At 31.6% G+C, this 16,716-nt stretch overlaps 2 protein-coding genes across 5 annotated transcripts in view; one reads left to right on the top strand and one right to left on the bottom strand.

The window, feature by feature from the left end:
• LOC127717617 (histone-lysine N-methyltransferase EZH2-like) overlaps positions 1–16,716 on the bottom strand; it is an 86,038-nt gene that overhangs the window by 64,409 nt on the left and 4,913 nt on the right. For all 4 annotated transcript variants that reach the window (XR_007989272.1, XM_052223331.1, XM_052223330.1 and 1 more), the window contains exons 2-8: positions 11,817–12,015; positions 10,760–10,888; positions 8,747–8,857; positions 7,834–8,047; positions 5,089–5,209; positions 3,474–3,634; positions 1,843–1,934 (exon numbers count right to left, since the gene is read on the bottom strand). Coding sequence is in view for 3 of the 4 variants with exons in the window: in XM_052223331.1 (XP_052079291.1) it covers positions 1,843–1,934; positions 3,474–3,634; positions 5,089–5,209; positions 7,834–8,047; positions 8,747–8,857; positions 10,760–10,888; positions 11,817–11,987 (999 nt within the window). In the remaining variant the exon portion in view is untranslated. The remainder of the gene's footprint in view (positions 1–1,842; positions 1,935–3,473; positions 3,635–5,088; positions 5,210–7,833; positions 8,048–8,746; positions 8,858–10,759; positions 10,889–11,816; positions 12,016–16,716) is intronic.
• Positions 1–16,716, top strand: part of LOC127718675 (putative uncharacterized protein DDB_G0287113) — a 115,056-nt gene that overhangs the window by 5,882 nt on the left and 92,458 nt on the right. The window lies entirely within an intron of this gene.

Genomic DNA, 16,716 nt, shown 5'->3' on the forward strand with positions numbered 1-16,716 from the left:
TACAAACATGTTGTATACTAGTAATGCTAGTAGTACTATACATTACTTGAGTCACTTTGACCTACATTTATTGCTTTTGTGTCTTTGGTTGAGTCTTGTGTTTAGGTTCATTTCACAGAAACCTATTGTGATATATCATCACTACAGTATTCTTTAATGATACCACACAGGTCATCAACAATTTGATTACTGTGACCTACATTTAATGGCAGGACATCCTGTGTCTTATAGACACATTTTCTATTTAATACAAATCTAATAACACACTATTTAACCTGAAATTTTTTATGTATGTAATTTCAAAAGCATAAAACGGATAAATTGGCGGGTGTATCAGGTTCAACTATCTCATGTGTTAATTTTTATACATAAACAAGTACTAGGAATTGAAAGAAGAATTTGTCTATGTCAAACTTACATATGCTCCTGTAATAATTCCATTATACAACAAACATAGAAGCTGTCCTGTGTGCTATATTTGTCAGCATTGTGTTTAAAATTTCAAATATATATAAAAAGGTGGGATATACGGGGCATGATTGCCACTGAGAAAACTTGCCACCAGAGACCAAAAGAGATAGAAGTTAAGAGATATATGCCTTCAACAATGAGCCAACTCCATACCGTTTGGCAAGCTATAAAACCAAATGACAAATGTAAGGCAATCAAAAATGTCAAAACAGCCTGATTTATGTACAAAACACCAATAAAATAAAAAATACCTTGCAAAGTTTCATCAAAATTGGAATACTAATGTTAGAGGTCCCTGAGGTGGTATATCTAGTGCAGATGAGGGATTGTCTTGTAAACTGAAAAATCAGTTTAAGTCAGGTGTCTGAGTGAGTCTCTAGGTTTCATAAAAAAGGCAAGTTTTATTACAATCAAGCAAGAGATACTAAAATTATCAACTGAAACCAGTGCCAGGTATTAAACAAGTGAACGAGCAGACAAACTAAGAACTATTTGCCTCAGGGATTCCACAGTCCATATAAATATGCAGGTTCTAAAAACAAACACACCCCTATTGTAATAGATACTGCCTGATCATTTTTCAAATAGTTAGGTATTGAATTTGAACTGAAAATTTTAAAAAATCCCAAAAATTAATGATTTTCCATTTTGACTGCTGGTTGCCATGGCAACCAATATGCAAATCAACTGTTATATATATTATATATGGTCTTACATGTATAGAGGGTATAACAAGTTTTTATAACCAGGTCTCTCTTTATCTGGTCTCAAAATTAGAAAAATGTGTAAAAGACAGAGTTATCTTCCTTTTTGAAAAAATGCTCATTATTTTTAATGATGTACATTTTTTGTCTTAACTAGACGGTGACTTGTTGATTTTATTTTTTATTATTTAAAAAGACTATTTCAGCAACAGAAAAAACACAAACATTAAAAAATCCTATATTAGGTGTTTTATGAGAAATTCTTCAAAAAAGATGGCTATGCATTCATTTCCCTATCATTTCTATAGTAATCTTGAATGAAAACCAATAAACTTGAACCCTTCAAAAAAAAAATTAACTAGACGGTTAACCCATTTTTTTATTTTTATTTTTCACTTAATATATATGATAAAGTTCATTTATAAAAAGTATTAGCCAAATCCTATATTAGATATTTATACCACCCAGCCACCTTAATGTAAACCTGGATATTTTTGTGATTTCAATGCCTTAACTTTTTGCACTAGCCATGGGGTTCAATTCAAATAAATATTATTACTTTCTACAAACTATTCACACTGAGCACATTTGGCACATATTATGCAATTGCCAAATAAGCAAAAAAAAAGCACTAAAATTTCCACTTTAACAGTAAATCAATATTTACCTCTTTCAGGTAACAATAAGGTCCACAAAGTTCTGTATCCAATTTTGTGTCAGGCATTTTTCTTGTAAGCATACTAGGTGTTGGATGGTAAGCTGCAACAAGACAGAAACAAGAATACATAGGACACCATGTATTATATTTATCTTTTTAATACTGGTTAATGAAATCAGGACAGTGTGTACTGGCTTATCATTATTGTGTATGATACAATTTTGACACACTTCTAATCTATTGAATGTGACTTGATAAATAAGAACAGCATGTGTGGCCTAAACTTGGAGTTGTAGATTCATAGCTTAAATGTATAAATGTAGTTGATAGAACAAAAAATAATAGCAGAAATATACTTTTTAATTATTATAGGCCAAGCAAGTAAAACATGGATCTATTACATGCACCACTTACACCATCACATTTCCATGTTCAGTGAACCACAAAATCTAGGTCAAAACTCAAATTTCACATATAAGGTAAACAGGTCACTTCCTAAAGGTAATGTACACAAAGATTCGAGTCGATATGACCACAAACTACCATAAACTTTCCTCTGATACAGGACAGACAGATGGAAGGATATACAAACAGGTAAATACAAGTGAAACTGCGAGCTACTGCTCACTGATGATACCCCCGCCCAAATGTAAGTGTTCGGTAAACAGGTTTTTTTTGAGTGATGAATCTGAAAACGCATCACATGGTATAGCTGACTCATATAAACCCTGAAATAAATTTCAGAAATCCTTGTAATACATTCCTGAGATAAATGTGACGAAAATTTTCAACTACTTGGATGTCATGTGTAAAATGATGTATGTGTTTGGTAAACAGGAAGTTGTTGAGTGATGAATCTGAAAACGCATCACACGGTATATAGCTGACTTATATAAAACCTGAAACCAAATTTAAGAAATCCTTATGATGCAGTTCCTGAGAAAGATGCGACGAAAAATATGGGACGGACGGACAGACAGAGGTTAAACAGTATACCCCCACTTTTTTAAAGCGGGGGTATAATAATAATGCCCCTGTCATATTGAAGGTCAAGCATAAATTCAATATTGGATATCTATCAACTTATTTTCACCAAATTTTTTTTCTATGTTTAGCTAACATCAAGTGATTTATTTTAGAGTTTAAGGTAAGTTCAGAGACAATTGAATTTTTGGTGTCTCAGTGAATTGTTTCAATGTGAACATGATGAACGAGGTGAAATAAATTTTGACAGAAACTTTTCGTACAGAAAAATTTCTTTCATTGATAATGGAATAATGTGAAGTTCAGAATTTTCCTATTTTTTTTTCTAACTGGTTCTTTCTGTCTACTCTAGCTTCCTCCACCAATAAAAACTGATTGCAATGAAATGACAAAGCATGCTTGCAAGTGATGTTAAACACCACCAATGAATCAATTCAAATCTATACTTAAATCAATCTTGTATTGTCCAGTAACTGCCTTCCCCCAAATCTCATAAAAATACAGAATGACTTACGATGAAGACAACCTTGTATTGTCCAGTAACTACCACCCCCCCCAAATCTCATAAAAATACCGAATGACTTACGATGAAGACAACCTTGTATTGTCCAGTAACTACCACCCCCCAAATCTCATAAAAATACCGAATGACTTACGATGAAGAAAACAATCATATTTATAACATCTTCTACAGAACAGTGTGTGGAATGAATGCATGGTTTGTTCTCTGGGTACAGACTGAGCTTGTGTTCCATCAATGTTAGGGGTACACTCCGGTGGTACAGGATTATCTCGTGATTCTATGATTTCTTTATATCTGAAAATAAAAGAAAGTTTATTCCTTAGGGCTGTTCCAAAAAAAACATACATGGGACACTGAGAAGGCACTTCATCTAATCTACACAGGAAAATTTTGCTCACATGAATCCCACGTGAAATTCACATGCAATTTTTCACATGAAATTCACCTCAAACAAGCTTATACATGAAACTCACATGAAAATGTTCATGTGAATTTCACGCGAGTTGACATTCACATGAATCTTACGTGAGATTTCTCACGTGAATTTCACATGAAGTTAAAAAAAAAAGGTATTTTTCATTATTTTGATTAAATTTGGAAATCTCAAAGTTATTTGAATAAGCTTATTTTCAAAATTCACATGAAACTTACCTAAACGGATTTCAGGTGAGTTTCACGTATAAGCTCGTTTGAGGTGAATTCATGTGAAATTCACCTTATAAGGTTTGGGTGTTTTTGTACAGTAAAAGTGTAAAAGAATTCTAAAATCGCCTCTGTAATTAGTTACCACAACTTCAAAGTGCCTTCCCTTGCTATAATTTAGGTTTTTACCGAACAGCCCTATCTTTATTTTATCAATTGTTTATATATGTATAAATTTACACTTCTGACATAATGTAGAAAATATAAGTTGTTTTAATTATGCCACATAATTGCAACATGTTCTTTGAAGTGGTAAATTTTATCTACGAGAAATGCAGGTATTTCAAACAGAATTTATTATAAATAATTTCAGATTTTTTTTTCCAGATATGATAAAGAAATCGTTTTTAAAACTATAAATATGAAAAGAAAAAGAGTATACAGGATAAATATACATGTATATAGACTATGTTTTATTCTGGTGTTGAGGACAAGTTCTGGTTTATAATTATTATATCATAGTTTGAGGCAAATTCAAAACAAGAATTATTATCTAAATTGTTTCAAGGCCAATTGAGAATATTTGTTTAATCATACCAACAACAAAAAATTTTTTTTTTTATTTCAAAAGACTTGAATTTCTCTCTTGTAATATTTTCCACTTAAAATACACAGCGCAACTATGTAGAAATTCTCAGATTTTCATCTCAAATTGTACCACTCTTTTTTTTTTTTTTCTCCATTTTTGCCTAGTAAATGGAATATTTTACCCCCTCAAATAAAAATGCAAATTCTGTGTCCAACATTTGCCACTAGGGATCTAACAATGCTCTGCTCTACTTTCTGTTCTGATAAATAATACCTCAACCAATGAAATTTCTGTCTTTATATTTTCTAAGTGTGTGTTTATCATTATGATAAAATAAGAGAATCTTGAAAGGCTCCTCAAAATTAAAACGTTGATGTCATAAGAGAAACTCTCTGTCAGACGCAGAAATGCAAAACAGATTGTTGTATGACATCAATAGTTTAAGTATAGCAAAATCTCTGGTTAAGTGTCTTGGATTCTGAAATATCGATTAGGTCTATTGTAACTACTGACTTACTTTTCTTTAAGTTCATCTGGTGATCCTTTTTCTTTAAACTGATTCGATATAGCTTCAAATATAGAGTTACTCGGAAAGATACTTTTCTTAGATTCATCATTTGATGTTATTATATCACCATCTGTAATAAGATTTATTTTGGTATATATACAAATTATTTTATGTTAATGTACAATGTACATGATGTAAGAAAATGTAATCAATTTATTTTTAATGTTCAGAAACTGTTCCATTAAAACAAACAATTTGGTAAGGACTATTCTATTAAAATTTATGTGGGAGGGTAGGAAGGGACTTTCAAAATATCCCTACAACCAAGAACCATTTTTTAGATAATTTTGCATAATGGTAATAGACGCATACTGAAAACAAGAGTGCACACGCTGAAATGTCTCGCCTTCTTTACTAATCATTGATATTATGTTGATAGTCCTAAATATAAAGCTTTATTACAACTGTCACATAAACTTAACATTAACCAAGTAAACTAAACATTGACCAATGAACCATGAAAATGAGGTCAAGGTCAGATGAACCATGCTAGGCAGGCATGTACAGCTAACAATTCTTCCATACAACAAATATAGTTGACCTATTGCTTATAGTTTAAGAAAAACAGACCAAAACACAAAAACTTAACACTGAGCAATGAACCTTGAAAATGAGGTCAAGGTCAAATAAAACCTGCGTGACTGCCAAATAGATCATAAAATATTTCCATACACCAAATATAGTTGAACTATTGCATATAGTATTAGAAAAAAAGACCAAAACTCAAAAAACTTAACTTTGACCACTGAACCATGAAAATGAGGTCATGGTCAGATGACACCTGCCCGCTAGACATGTACACCTTACAATCATTCCATACACCAAATAAAGTAGACCTATGGCATACAGTATAAGAAAAACAGACCAAAACACAAAAACTTAACTATAACCACTGAACCATGAAAATGAGGTCAAGGTCAGATGACACCTGCCAGTTGGACATGTACACCTTACAGTCCTTCCATACACCAAATATACAAGACCTATTGCTTATAGTATCTGAGATATGGACTTGACCACCAAAACTTAACCTTGTTCACTGATCCATAAAATGAGGTCGAGGTCAAGTGAAAACTGTCTGACGGGCATGAGGACCTTGCAAGGTACGCACATACCAAATATAGTTGAACTATTGCATATAGTATTAGAAAAAAAGACCAAAACTCAAAAACCTAACTTTGACCACTGAACCATGAAAATGAGGTCAAGGTCAGATGACACCTGCCCGCTAGACATGTACACCTTACAATCATTCCATACACCAAATAAAGTAGACCTATGGCATACAGTATAAGAAAAACAGACCAAAACACAAAAACTTAACTATAACCACTGAACCATGAAAATGTGGTCAAGGTCAGATGACACCTGCCAGTTGGACATGTACACCTTACAGTCCTTCCATACACCGAATATACAAGACCTATTGCTTATAGTATCTGAGATATGGACTTGACCACCAAAACTTAACCTTGTTCACTGATCCATGAAATGAGGTTGAGGTCAAGTGAAAACTGTCTGACGGGCATGAGGACCTTGCAAGGTACGCACATACCAAATATAGTTATCCTATTACTTATAATAAGAGAGAATCTAACATTACAAAAAATCTGAACTTTTTTTTCAAGTAGTCACTGAACCATGAAAATGAGGTCAAGGACATTGGACATGTGACTGACGGAAACTTCGTAACATGAGGCATCCATATACAAAGTATGAAGCATCAAGACCTTCCACCTTCTAAAATATAAAGCTTTTAAGAAGTTAGCTAACGCCGCCGCCGCCGTATCACTATCCCTATGTCGAGCTTTCTGCGACAAAAGTCGCAGGCTCGACAAAAAACCATGACCCACATTCAATAATTAAACTTTCCATCCTACCCTCCCACATACATTTTAATGGAATAGCCCTAAAGAAAAAGAAAAATATACTTCTTTTGTCATACGAAAAAATGGTAATTGACTATAATTATTGACCCTGCTTCCAAAATGATGTGCTTTCTTTTATCTTCTTGTTCAGGTTAGTGGTCATCTTGTTGGTAGCTGTTCTGTTCAGGTTTTGATGTCTTTTACTTTTATGACATGTGGTCTAGAAACCAATAGGGGGAAGTGAACAATAAATGGTTTACCCAACCATATTCTAAGTCTGTACCAAGTCATACTAACTGAACCATGCATTGTCCATTGTGTTTTGTGTTTGTTTGACAAACATGTTTTTTTTTTGTATTGTATTTAATAGCCAGGGCTACTACTTAAACTTCATCAAGTGATTTTGGCTGTGAAATATTTAAAAATTTTCACAAAAATAGACACAGACTTTTTAAAATCACTGAAACAAGTGATAATGAAATCACTTGTTTAAGTTGTACCCCTGACTGTTTAAATCAATCAACAAAACACTGACAAATCAATGACTGTCTTTAGTTACCTTGGAATGTTTTTTTTGTCATTTTTGGGAATTGATATTGATGGTAGATCTTTAAACATGAGCCTTGCGAACTTTATAACAAAAATATATTTTCCTGAGTATCAAGTTACGTAGATATTTAATTCTGTGGTTTTGCCAAAGTTTGCTTACAAGCTTATAGAAAATTTATACTTTATTGAACATTTAAATTCCTTTTTAACCTATACCAACGAAATATGGTACCCTATTAAGAATAATGAATTTGCACTAAATAAGAAATCCACTAACTGTTTTCATCATCTTCGAGTTCTGGATCAGGATAGTTAAGCCACATTGAGTTTACAAGTTCTACAAAAGTCTCATCATCAAGAACTGTACTGGTTTTTTCACCATGGACTTTCCCTTCATAATTCTTCAGTAATTCTTCAATGAAAGCACCATCTTGTTCGAGAATATCATCACCCATGTAAGGGATGTTGTGTAGTACTGTTTCGTCTTCAACCTGACATAATAAATAATAAGCAAGGGATATTATATTTCTTAAAACAACAAAAGAATGGAAATTGAAAGAAAGAAATGTATTATTTCACTTATATTCCAAGCAACCAATCAGTTTGTAACATATATGGCCTCATTCGACAGCAATAAAATCCTTTAAAACCTCCACATATTCCATTTTTCAAAATGCACAAAAATGTACATAATTATAATATTATTACACTTGCAAAAAAAAATAATAAGAAAACTTTCTGTTATTCATTCAATCTAGAAACAAATATTTATCTTTCCAAGGGCTATAACTCCAATAATTTTCCATTTTAAGTGCAAAGATCATTCAGTTTTCAAAGATGTTGCTGATACAAACATGTGATATAATTTTCATAAAAATCTGGCAAAAAATGTAGATGTGGGAGCACTTTTAAGATTGAAAAGACAGACACAACATGCTATTTCTGTGTCCCTGTGGGCAGATAAAAAACTAACCTTAAAGAGATAAATAGAGAATACTATTGAAAAAGTTGGGTGGAAAACAGATGACTTTGTGGCATCTTTTACCTGACATTGTCATTGATTAATGACATGAAAATATATAGTCACGATTAGAGGAATATTTATGTCAAACTATTTTTTTTCCATCATAAATCTGACAAAATAGAATCTTTATACTAGATCTATATAAACAACTAACAATGAGTTTTACCATATAGTTTTGCTGAAGGGTTGACCATGTATACATGGTAGGGATGGCTTTAATGGCATTCATTAGTCTAAGGGTTGTGGCCTGTGTTTTACCGCCTCCTTTTACTTCACACTGCAAAAAATAAAATCAAAATCACATGTAATTAAAATATTATCCTGATTTAACAGTTTCAATAATTTCAGTACCAACATGTTCATTTGTGCCTCTTCCTTATATACCCCCTTTTTTCCTGTGGTAGTGCAAATTCCCTGATTCCCTCGAAACCAATCCACTTTGCAGTACCTTATTAGTTGTACTGTCTCATTTATTCTCATCCTGAATATGCATAAATTTGCGCCTGTCCCAAGTCAGGAGCCTCTAGCCTTTGTTAGTCTTGTATTATTTTTAATTTTAGTTTCTTGTGTACAATTTGGAGTTTAGTATGGCGTTCATTATCACTGAACTAGTATATATATTTGTTTAGGGGCCAGCTGAAGGACGCCTCAGGGTGCGGGAATTTCTCGCTGCATTCAAGACCTGTTGGTGACCTTCTGCTGTTGTCTGTTCTATGGTCGGGTTGTTGTCTCTTTGACACATTCCCCATTTCCATTCTCAATTTTATACTATATTTGACACCGGATGCCAAACAAACAACAATAAATAAATCTTGGCAAACACAATTATAATACATTTGTAATGTGTCATCAAAAAATCCCTGTGCAATGATATTGAACATGTTGCTATTTTTGATATAAAATGAGCAGAGGATTATAGAATAAATTTGTAATAAACTGTTAACACAGAGATATGTCTCGTCTATTTGTTATTTGGATAATGCAAATGTTGAAATTAAAATAGCAATACTTTAACATGTAAGTTATGCAAATATTCAGTCAATGAACCATGACTGAAGGTACAGGGCTAAACAATCATCATAGGAATGAGATGTGCCAATGCTATAACAACTGCATACCAAATATCATTGACTTTTCATAAATCATTCCCTTTAAACAAACCTAAACACAAACATTAACTTGTAAACCATGTAAAAGTTTCAAAGTCAATCAACCATAATGAGGGGAGGGGCTATATAATCTCCATGGAAACGAAACTTGCAAATGTCAATACATTTGCTTACCAAATATCATTGAATTAACAGAAGTGGTTCATATTAAACAGATCTAATAACTAATACATGTATACTAAACAAAAGTTTCAAAGTCAATAGACCATGACTGAGGGGGCAGGGCCAAATAATCTCCATGGAAATGAGATATGCCAATGCTTATACAACTGCATATCAAATATCACTGAACTACCATTAGTGGTTCACCATAAACTAGACCTAATCACAAACTAATACATGTAAACTAAGCAAAGTTTCAAAGTCCATAGACCATGACTGAGGGGGCAGGGCCAAATAATCTCCATGGTAATGAGATGTGCCAATGCTAATACAGCTGCATACCAAATATCATTGACCTACCACTAGTGATTCATCATAAAGTAGACCTAATCACAAACTGATACATTGTTGACACAGCCGCTGCTGCCGACGCCGGAAACAGCATACCTATGTCTCGCTTTTTGACTCCGTCATGGCAAGAAAAAAACTCAGAATTTATCAAATGTTTGCAAAGAACTGACTTTCCATGGAATTTTTTTGTGAGAAATTAGGATTTTTTCTCAAAGTCACTACATTTTCCAAGACGACAACCAGGTTTTCTCAATTAAGGAAAGTTAAATCTTACATGGTACACAGAAAATGTTATCACACATGTGAAAATATTTCAGCCTCAAAACATACCATCATATATACATATTCAAGTTTGAGATATGGACTGAGGAATTAAAGACAAACTATTACTACCTACCTGAAATAAATTGTGCAGATTGACAGTAGACACAATAACCTGAAGTACATGTATCAGGAATATGTATTTTTAATAGTTTATTCCTCTACATTATATTTCCAGAAAACATAAAAAAAATGTTTACTTTGAACAATTCACCATGGTTTACAAAAAAACCTACCTTTCTTTTGATTGGTGCATCTACAACTGTTTCAGGTACCAGAACGGGTTGCACATTTTCCTTTTTAAACCAGTCATTAAACTCTTCCAACTCTTTTTTCAAAATTTCTCTGTTTGCATCAAAAGCAGCCTAGAAGAGAAAATACATTTTTCTTACATGCAGCTTATTAAGGGGGTACCCAACACTTTGACTAAAATAGATTTGGCTCATTTAATTTTCATATAATTTAGACAAAATATTTACTTTGGCCTATTGACAAAAATATAAAAATTTCAAGAAAATTGAATCTCACAATTTTCAGGAATAATTTCATTGGATATATAGCAGTTTGACAAACACTAATTTTAATTATTGAGAAGCTTGATTTCTCTTTACTAATAGTACATTTGTATGTGATTCAAATATTCAGCAGATTCATTTTTAAAGAGTTAACTCCCGTGGGTGTTCTGTACCCCTTAAGTTAAGTCCTCTTTAAGAAATGGTGGCTGTAGCCTGTTAGATTACCATTGAATCATGTACAATGTAACTCGAAAAGTTTCTGTTAAATAGTTAATTTATGATGGATTTGAAAGTGCAAATTTTTCACGAGTTTTTTAATTTTGTGTTTTTTCTTGTTCAGGACTCTAATCTTCCTTTAAAAATCAATTTTACATGAGCTAATATATTCACAGTTTGTCTCATTCACAAAATTACCGAAAAGTAAATCCCTAGCTAAAATTTCCCATTTACAGTAATATATATCAATTATGTGTTGACATGAACTTTCATTGATATGGTCATAATTTATAAATTAACTGTTAACAAAACTTCCAAGTTTTTCAAATAGTTAGGATTTCCTACCCTGGGATTTGATTACTTCAGCTGTATTTGGGAAAACCTTTCAGAAATTTCTGTACTTTATTTGGCCTTTGAAGGCTTTCAAATTTTTGATTCAAGCATCACTGATCAATGAGTCTTTGGAAGACATAACATGCTTCTGGCATACAAAATTATAAGCCTGGTATCTATGTTTTTTTCTACCTAATTTATACACAAGCAATATCTTAAACTTTTTTACCGTAACTTCATCAGCTCTTTTGAAACGCTTCAAATTATGAATTCTAAGGAATTCTGACTTGACCCTTTTATTCCAGTCTATTTTTCTGGATTTTTTAAGTGGTTCTCTTGTCAGTGGTTTTTCTAGCGTCTCTAGTTCTACTGGCTCAACTTTAATGTTTATATCCTCCATTGATAGTTAACAAGCAATATCAAACTGCCTGAAAATACAAAGCAGACTATAGTCACTAACATGGTTATATATACCGAGTTAAAAAAAACTTTAGCAACAAATATCATTAATATAATTTCATTTTTAAAAAATAAACTAAATTTCTAAAAACAATAAAGAACAAAGGATCAACAAAATCTTGAATACAAAATTTATTTCTGCAAATTTGGGATTAAGTTTTTTTGAGGTGGTACCAAACACCTTGACTAAAATTAATTTGGCTCGTTTAATTTTCATAAAATTTAGACAAAATATTTACTTTGACCCTTTGACAAAAATAGTTTGACGAACACTAATTTTGATCATTAAGATATCAATTGTTTCTCTAGAATTTATAGATTTTATCAAATTTAAGTTATTCAAATCAAGGTATTTGCATCAATATATGTACAATATATACAGATCTGTACATTCAGGGTTCGAACTATAACCATAGGTCTAAAATACCAGGGCTTGCAAAATAAACTGAGCCAGCAATAACTTACAAACTGTATTTAAACAACAACACACTCTCTCAATTTTTTTCTCTTCAAAATCTTTTTAATTTTATACTTATAAATGTCTCTCTATAAACAAATTATTCATTGCTTAAATTATTAAATATGCAAGCCAGTTTAACATGTTAAACATAAGAAACAAAACGTCTCAAATTATAAATAAATTTCTATAATATACCATATATACATGTAGGTAATGTGAGGATGAAGTCCTCAATGACAGTATGAAAATCAATAAAAAAGTAAAATGTTTATAAAAATCAATATACTAATTGTTAACTTTTTTTATGCTTGTGCATTACCCTGTTCCAGTTCTGTTGAGGGACGCTACTATAATGTAATTCATACAATTTCCCACAAATGTGTATATCTTATTACCATAAACTGTTAACACAGAAAAATGTCTCGCCTTTTCGTAATTTTGATAATGCAAATGTTGAAACTAAAATAGCAATACTTTAAAATGTAAGTTATGCAAATGTTCAAAGTCAATGACTGAAGGTACATGGCTAAACAATCTCCATGGAAATGAGATGTGCCAATGCTAATACAACTGCATACCAAATACCATCGACTCATCACAAGTCATTCTCTTTAAACAAACCTAAACACAAACATTAACTTGTAAACTATGTAAAAGTTTCAAAGTTAATGAACCATGATGAGGGGGTGGGCTTTATAATACCCATGGAAACAAGACTTGCAAATGCCAATTAATTTGCATATCAAATATCATTGACTTAAGATTAGCGGTTCATCTTAAACATGTTAAACTGATCTAATCACAATCTAATACCTGTAAACTAAGCAAAAGTTTCAAAGTCAATAGACCATGACTGAGGGGGCAGGGCCAAAGAGTCTCCATGGAAACGAGATGCGCCAATGCAAATACAACTGCATACCAAATATCATTGACCTACATATGTACCACTAGTGGTTCACCATAAACTAGACCTAATCACAAACTAATACATTGTTGATGCCACCACTGGAAACAGCATACCTATGTCTTGCTTTTTGACTCTATCAAGGCAAGACAAATAAATAATAAACTGCTTCGCTGAGCGCAGCTAGATACGCCCGCAGAGGTCCAACCCTGAACAGTTGGGCCAAAAATGGACACAATATTCAAGCTTGATTCAGGTCCTAATTTGGATTGTTATTAAATATTTGACATATTTGTAGTAAAAGAACTTGAAATTGGTTATATGAATTGAATTTATGTTCAATTAAAGATTCTTGTTGTTGTGCAATACTAAGTAAATCTGTTGTCAGACTATAAACAAATAAGTTCAATTAATTCTCAATGTCGTATTAGAAATTTATGAAAATAGAAAGGGAGCTTACATCAATAGATATAAACAATTCACCAAAGTTTCATGAGAATTGGTGACAGCATTTTTGAGTTATTGTCCGAAAACTGGAAAATCACCCCTTTTTGTAATGAATAAAACCCCATAATTCAGAAATGTAAAATTTATAAAATTCTAATGGGAGCTTACATCAATACATACAAACAATTCACCAAAGTTTCATAAGAATTGCTGAAAGCATTTTTGAGTTTTTGTCTGAAAACTGGAAAATCCCCCCTTTATTTATGAATAAAACCCTGTAACTCGGAAACGTAAAATCTAAAATTTTAGCCTGGTGCAGCAAAATATTTCATCAGTCATATCTAAGTGATCTTTAATGCATTAGAAAGATCTTTTAAAAAGAAATAAACTACATTTTATTTCAAGGAGATTGGATGTATAGTTTTTGAGGTACGACATTTTGAAAGTGTTGAATATGTTAAATTTTTAGACCGTTTCTATGATAATTTTTGTACAGTAAGATGGCACCAAAAACAGTTAAAAAAGCCAAAATCAAATAATGAAAATAACAGAACTTTTTAATGCCTGAACCTTTTGATGTAAAATTTTAAATACATATAAAGAAATATAAGAACCTCAAATTAGTATGAAAATGGAAATTTTTTTTGTTGGAAATTGAAAAAAAAATCTATAGTTACCATGGTAACGAAACAGAAAAACATGAAAATAACTGCTTTGAAGGCTTTTAACTTGCAATAGTACCCACAGAAGTCAGTTTTTTTATAGGAATTATTAGTTTCTTGATAAAACAAGTTTAGGGGTTTAATTTCTGCTGTTGTTTTCTGATATTTGATTATTAAATATTCAGTTACCATGGCAACAGAAAGCATTTTCATATTTTCGTGAAAATTTCTTCTCAAATGATAAAAATTAGAAATGTGGAAACTTTTCTGTATTACAAAAGATGAGGACTATTGTTATGACAAATTTAGAGTTGAAAATGCTTATAAAATATAATAATATATGTATTTTTGTTTCCATAGCAACAGTATAAATTCTGAAATTGTAAAGAAAATGAAAAAATATCAAGTTGTTAAGACCAAATTTTCATACATCCTTAATGAATCTTAACAACTTGAATATAAGAAACACTGACTGAGTGACATTTATTGATACAATAATTGTAGTATTGTGTTTACTCATTGTTGAAGGCTGTATGCTGATAGATCTAGGTCACTGACTCTGGTAGATGGTGGATGGTTGTCTCATTTGCAAATATATTGCATCTTTAATTTTTTTTGTTTTAACGACTTTTTGAGTATTTCATTTCATTTAACAATGTTTAAGTATATTCAAGAGTTCTCAAAACACATGTAAAGTTAGCATATTTTTGTTTTTGTGGTTATGCATGTACTGTCAATTGTCACCTTTTTTCAAATATTTTTTTCAATGCAAAACCTCAAAAAAAAAGCATATTAAAATCAGAAAATTGAATTACCAAAAATTTATTAATAATTAACTATAAATAAGACCTGTGAGTAAGAAGAACATCACAACACTATCAACAAAAAAACTAGACTTTCACATTCAGTTAGAACTAGAGCAGTAATTTCTATATTTTGTAGTGATTGTTTGTAAACATTTTTTTTCCAGCTTCCATGATCTAAGAGAAGAATCATTTGGTCCGATTTCATTATCAAAATCAAAGTGAATAACAGTTTTGATATAAGTAGTTTCAACTGCTGGTGGTGAACACCACTTAAATGTACATGTATTTGTACTAGACCGTTCCATAAAGTTTACAGTAGCAGTTTCTTTTGATAAAATTTCTTCGACCTGACCTATGTACCAATCTGAAAGACCTGCGACAGCAATCCACTGATTTACTTTGAAATCTTTGTAATTGCTAATAAAAGTCATATTTGCATTGATTTTGACATCATGGCTTCTCTTATGTTTTTTAACAGCTGAAGTTACTTCCTTTTCATTTTCTAGCTTATGTTTCCTTGTTTTGTTGGAATTATTTGTTTTGTTGGAATTATGTAGACGATTTATGTTTAAAACTGTGCTTTGTTTTTTCACAACCCTGACATTTTTCAAATTGTCCTTTTCTGACTTTAATAATTGATTTCTTTCTGTTAATGATCTTAAATTTTCTTCTTTCCTAGGGACATCCAAGTCAATTTCTACACCAACATGTATGTTACAAGAATACTTTTGGATTATTTGGATAAGATTGTTTTTTAACATGTCTATACTTAATGCCTTTCCTTCAGTTGAAAACCTGTACAACACATTATTTGCTTCAAAACTTAAAACACATTTATAGTACTTTAACTGAAATTTTAAAGCAACAATTTTCATGTGAGAAGTTTTAAATTTTGATAGAAGTTTTTTAACATCAGTTTCAGATTTGCATTGTCCATATCTTAATATATTATCTATTATCTTCTGTTTCTCTGCAATTTTTTTCATTTTTTTTCTTTTGATTTCATCGGCTCTTATTTGTAACATTTCAATTCTTTTGTTTTTTATATCTTTGGATCTTTGTCGCCACTTTTCTATAAATTTTGGCAACAATTTAGATACTTTTTGCATAATATCAGCCTCATTACATTGAGTGTCAAGCCAATCAGAAGTTTTATTATTAACATATAAAACCATTCCTTCAATGTGAGCCGTGGTTGCATTAGGTTTGAATCTTTTAATTCTGTCTAACTGACCAAAATTTGATTAATTCGATTGATTTGTTTTAGGAACAGATTGACTAATCAGCATCAAATCCTCATTGGGATCAGCATGCTTCCCTCCAGTTAAGTGATCGACTAACTGCCTTTTAATAACGCTTAAAATACTGGCCAATACAAGTTCTAATGCCTG

The sequence above is a fragment of the Mytilus californianus genome, unplaced genomic scaffold (assembly GCF_021869535.1).
Source record: "Mytilus californianus isolate M0D057914Y unplaced genomic scaffold, xbMytCali1.0.p SCAF_10, whole genome shotgun sequence".
In the NCBI taxonomy this organism is placed as follows: domain Eukaryota; kingdom Metazoa; phylum Mollusca; class Bivalvia; order Mytilida; family Mytilidae; genus Mytilus; species Mytilus californianus.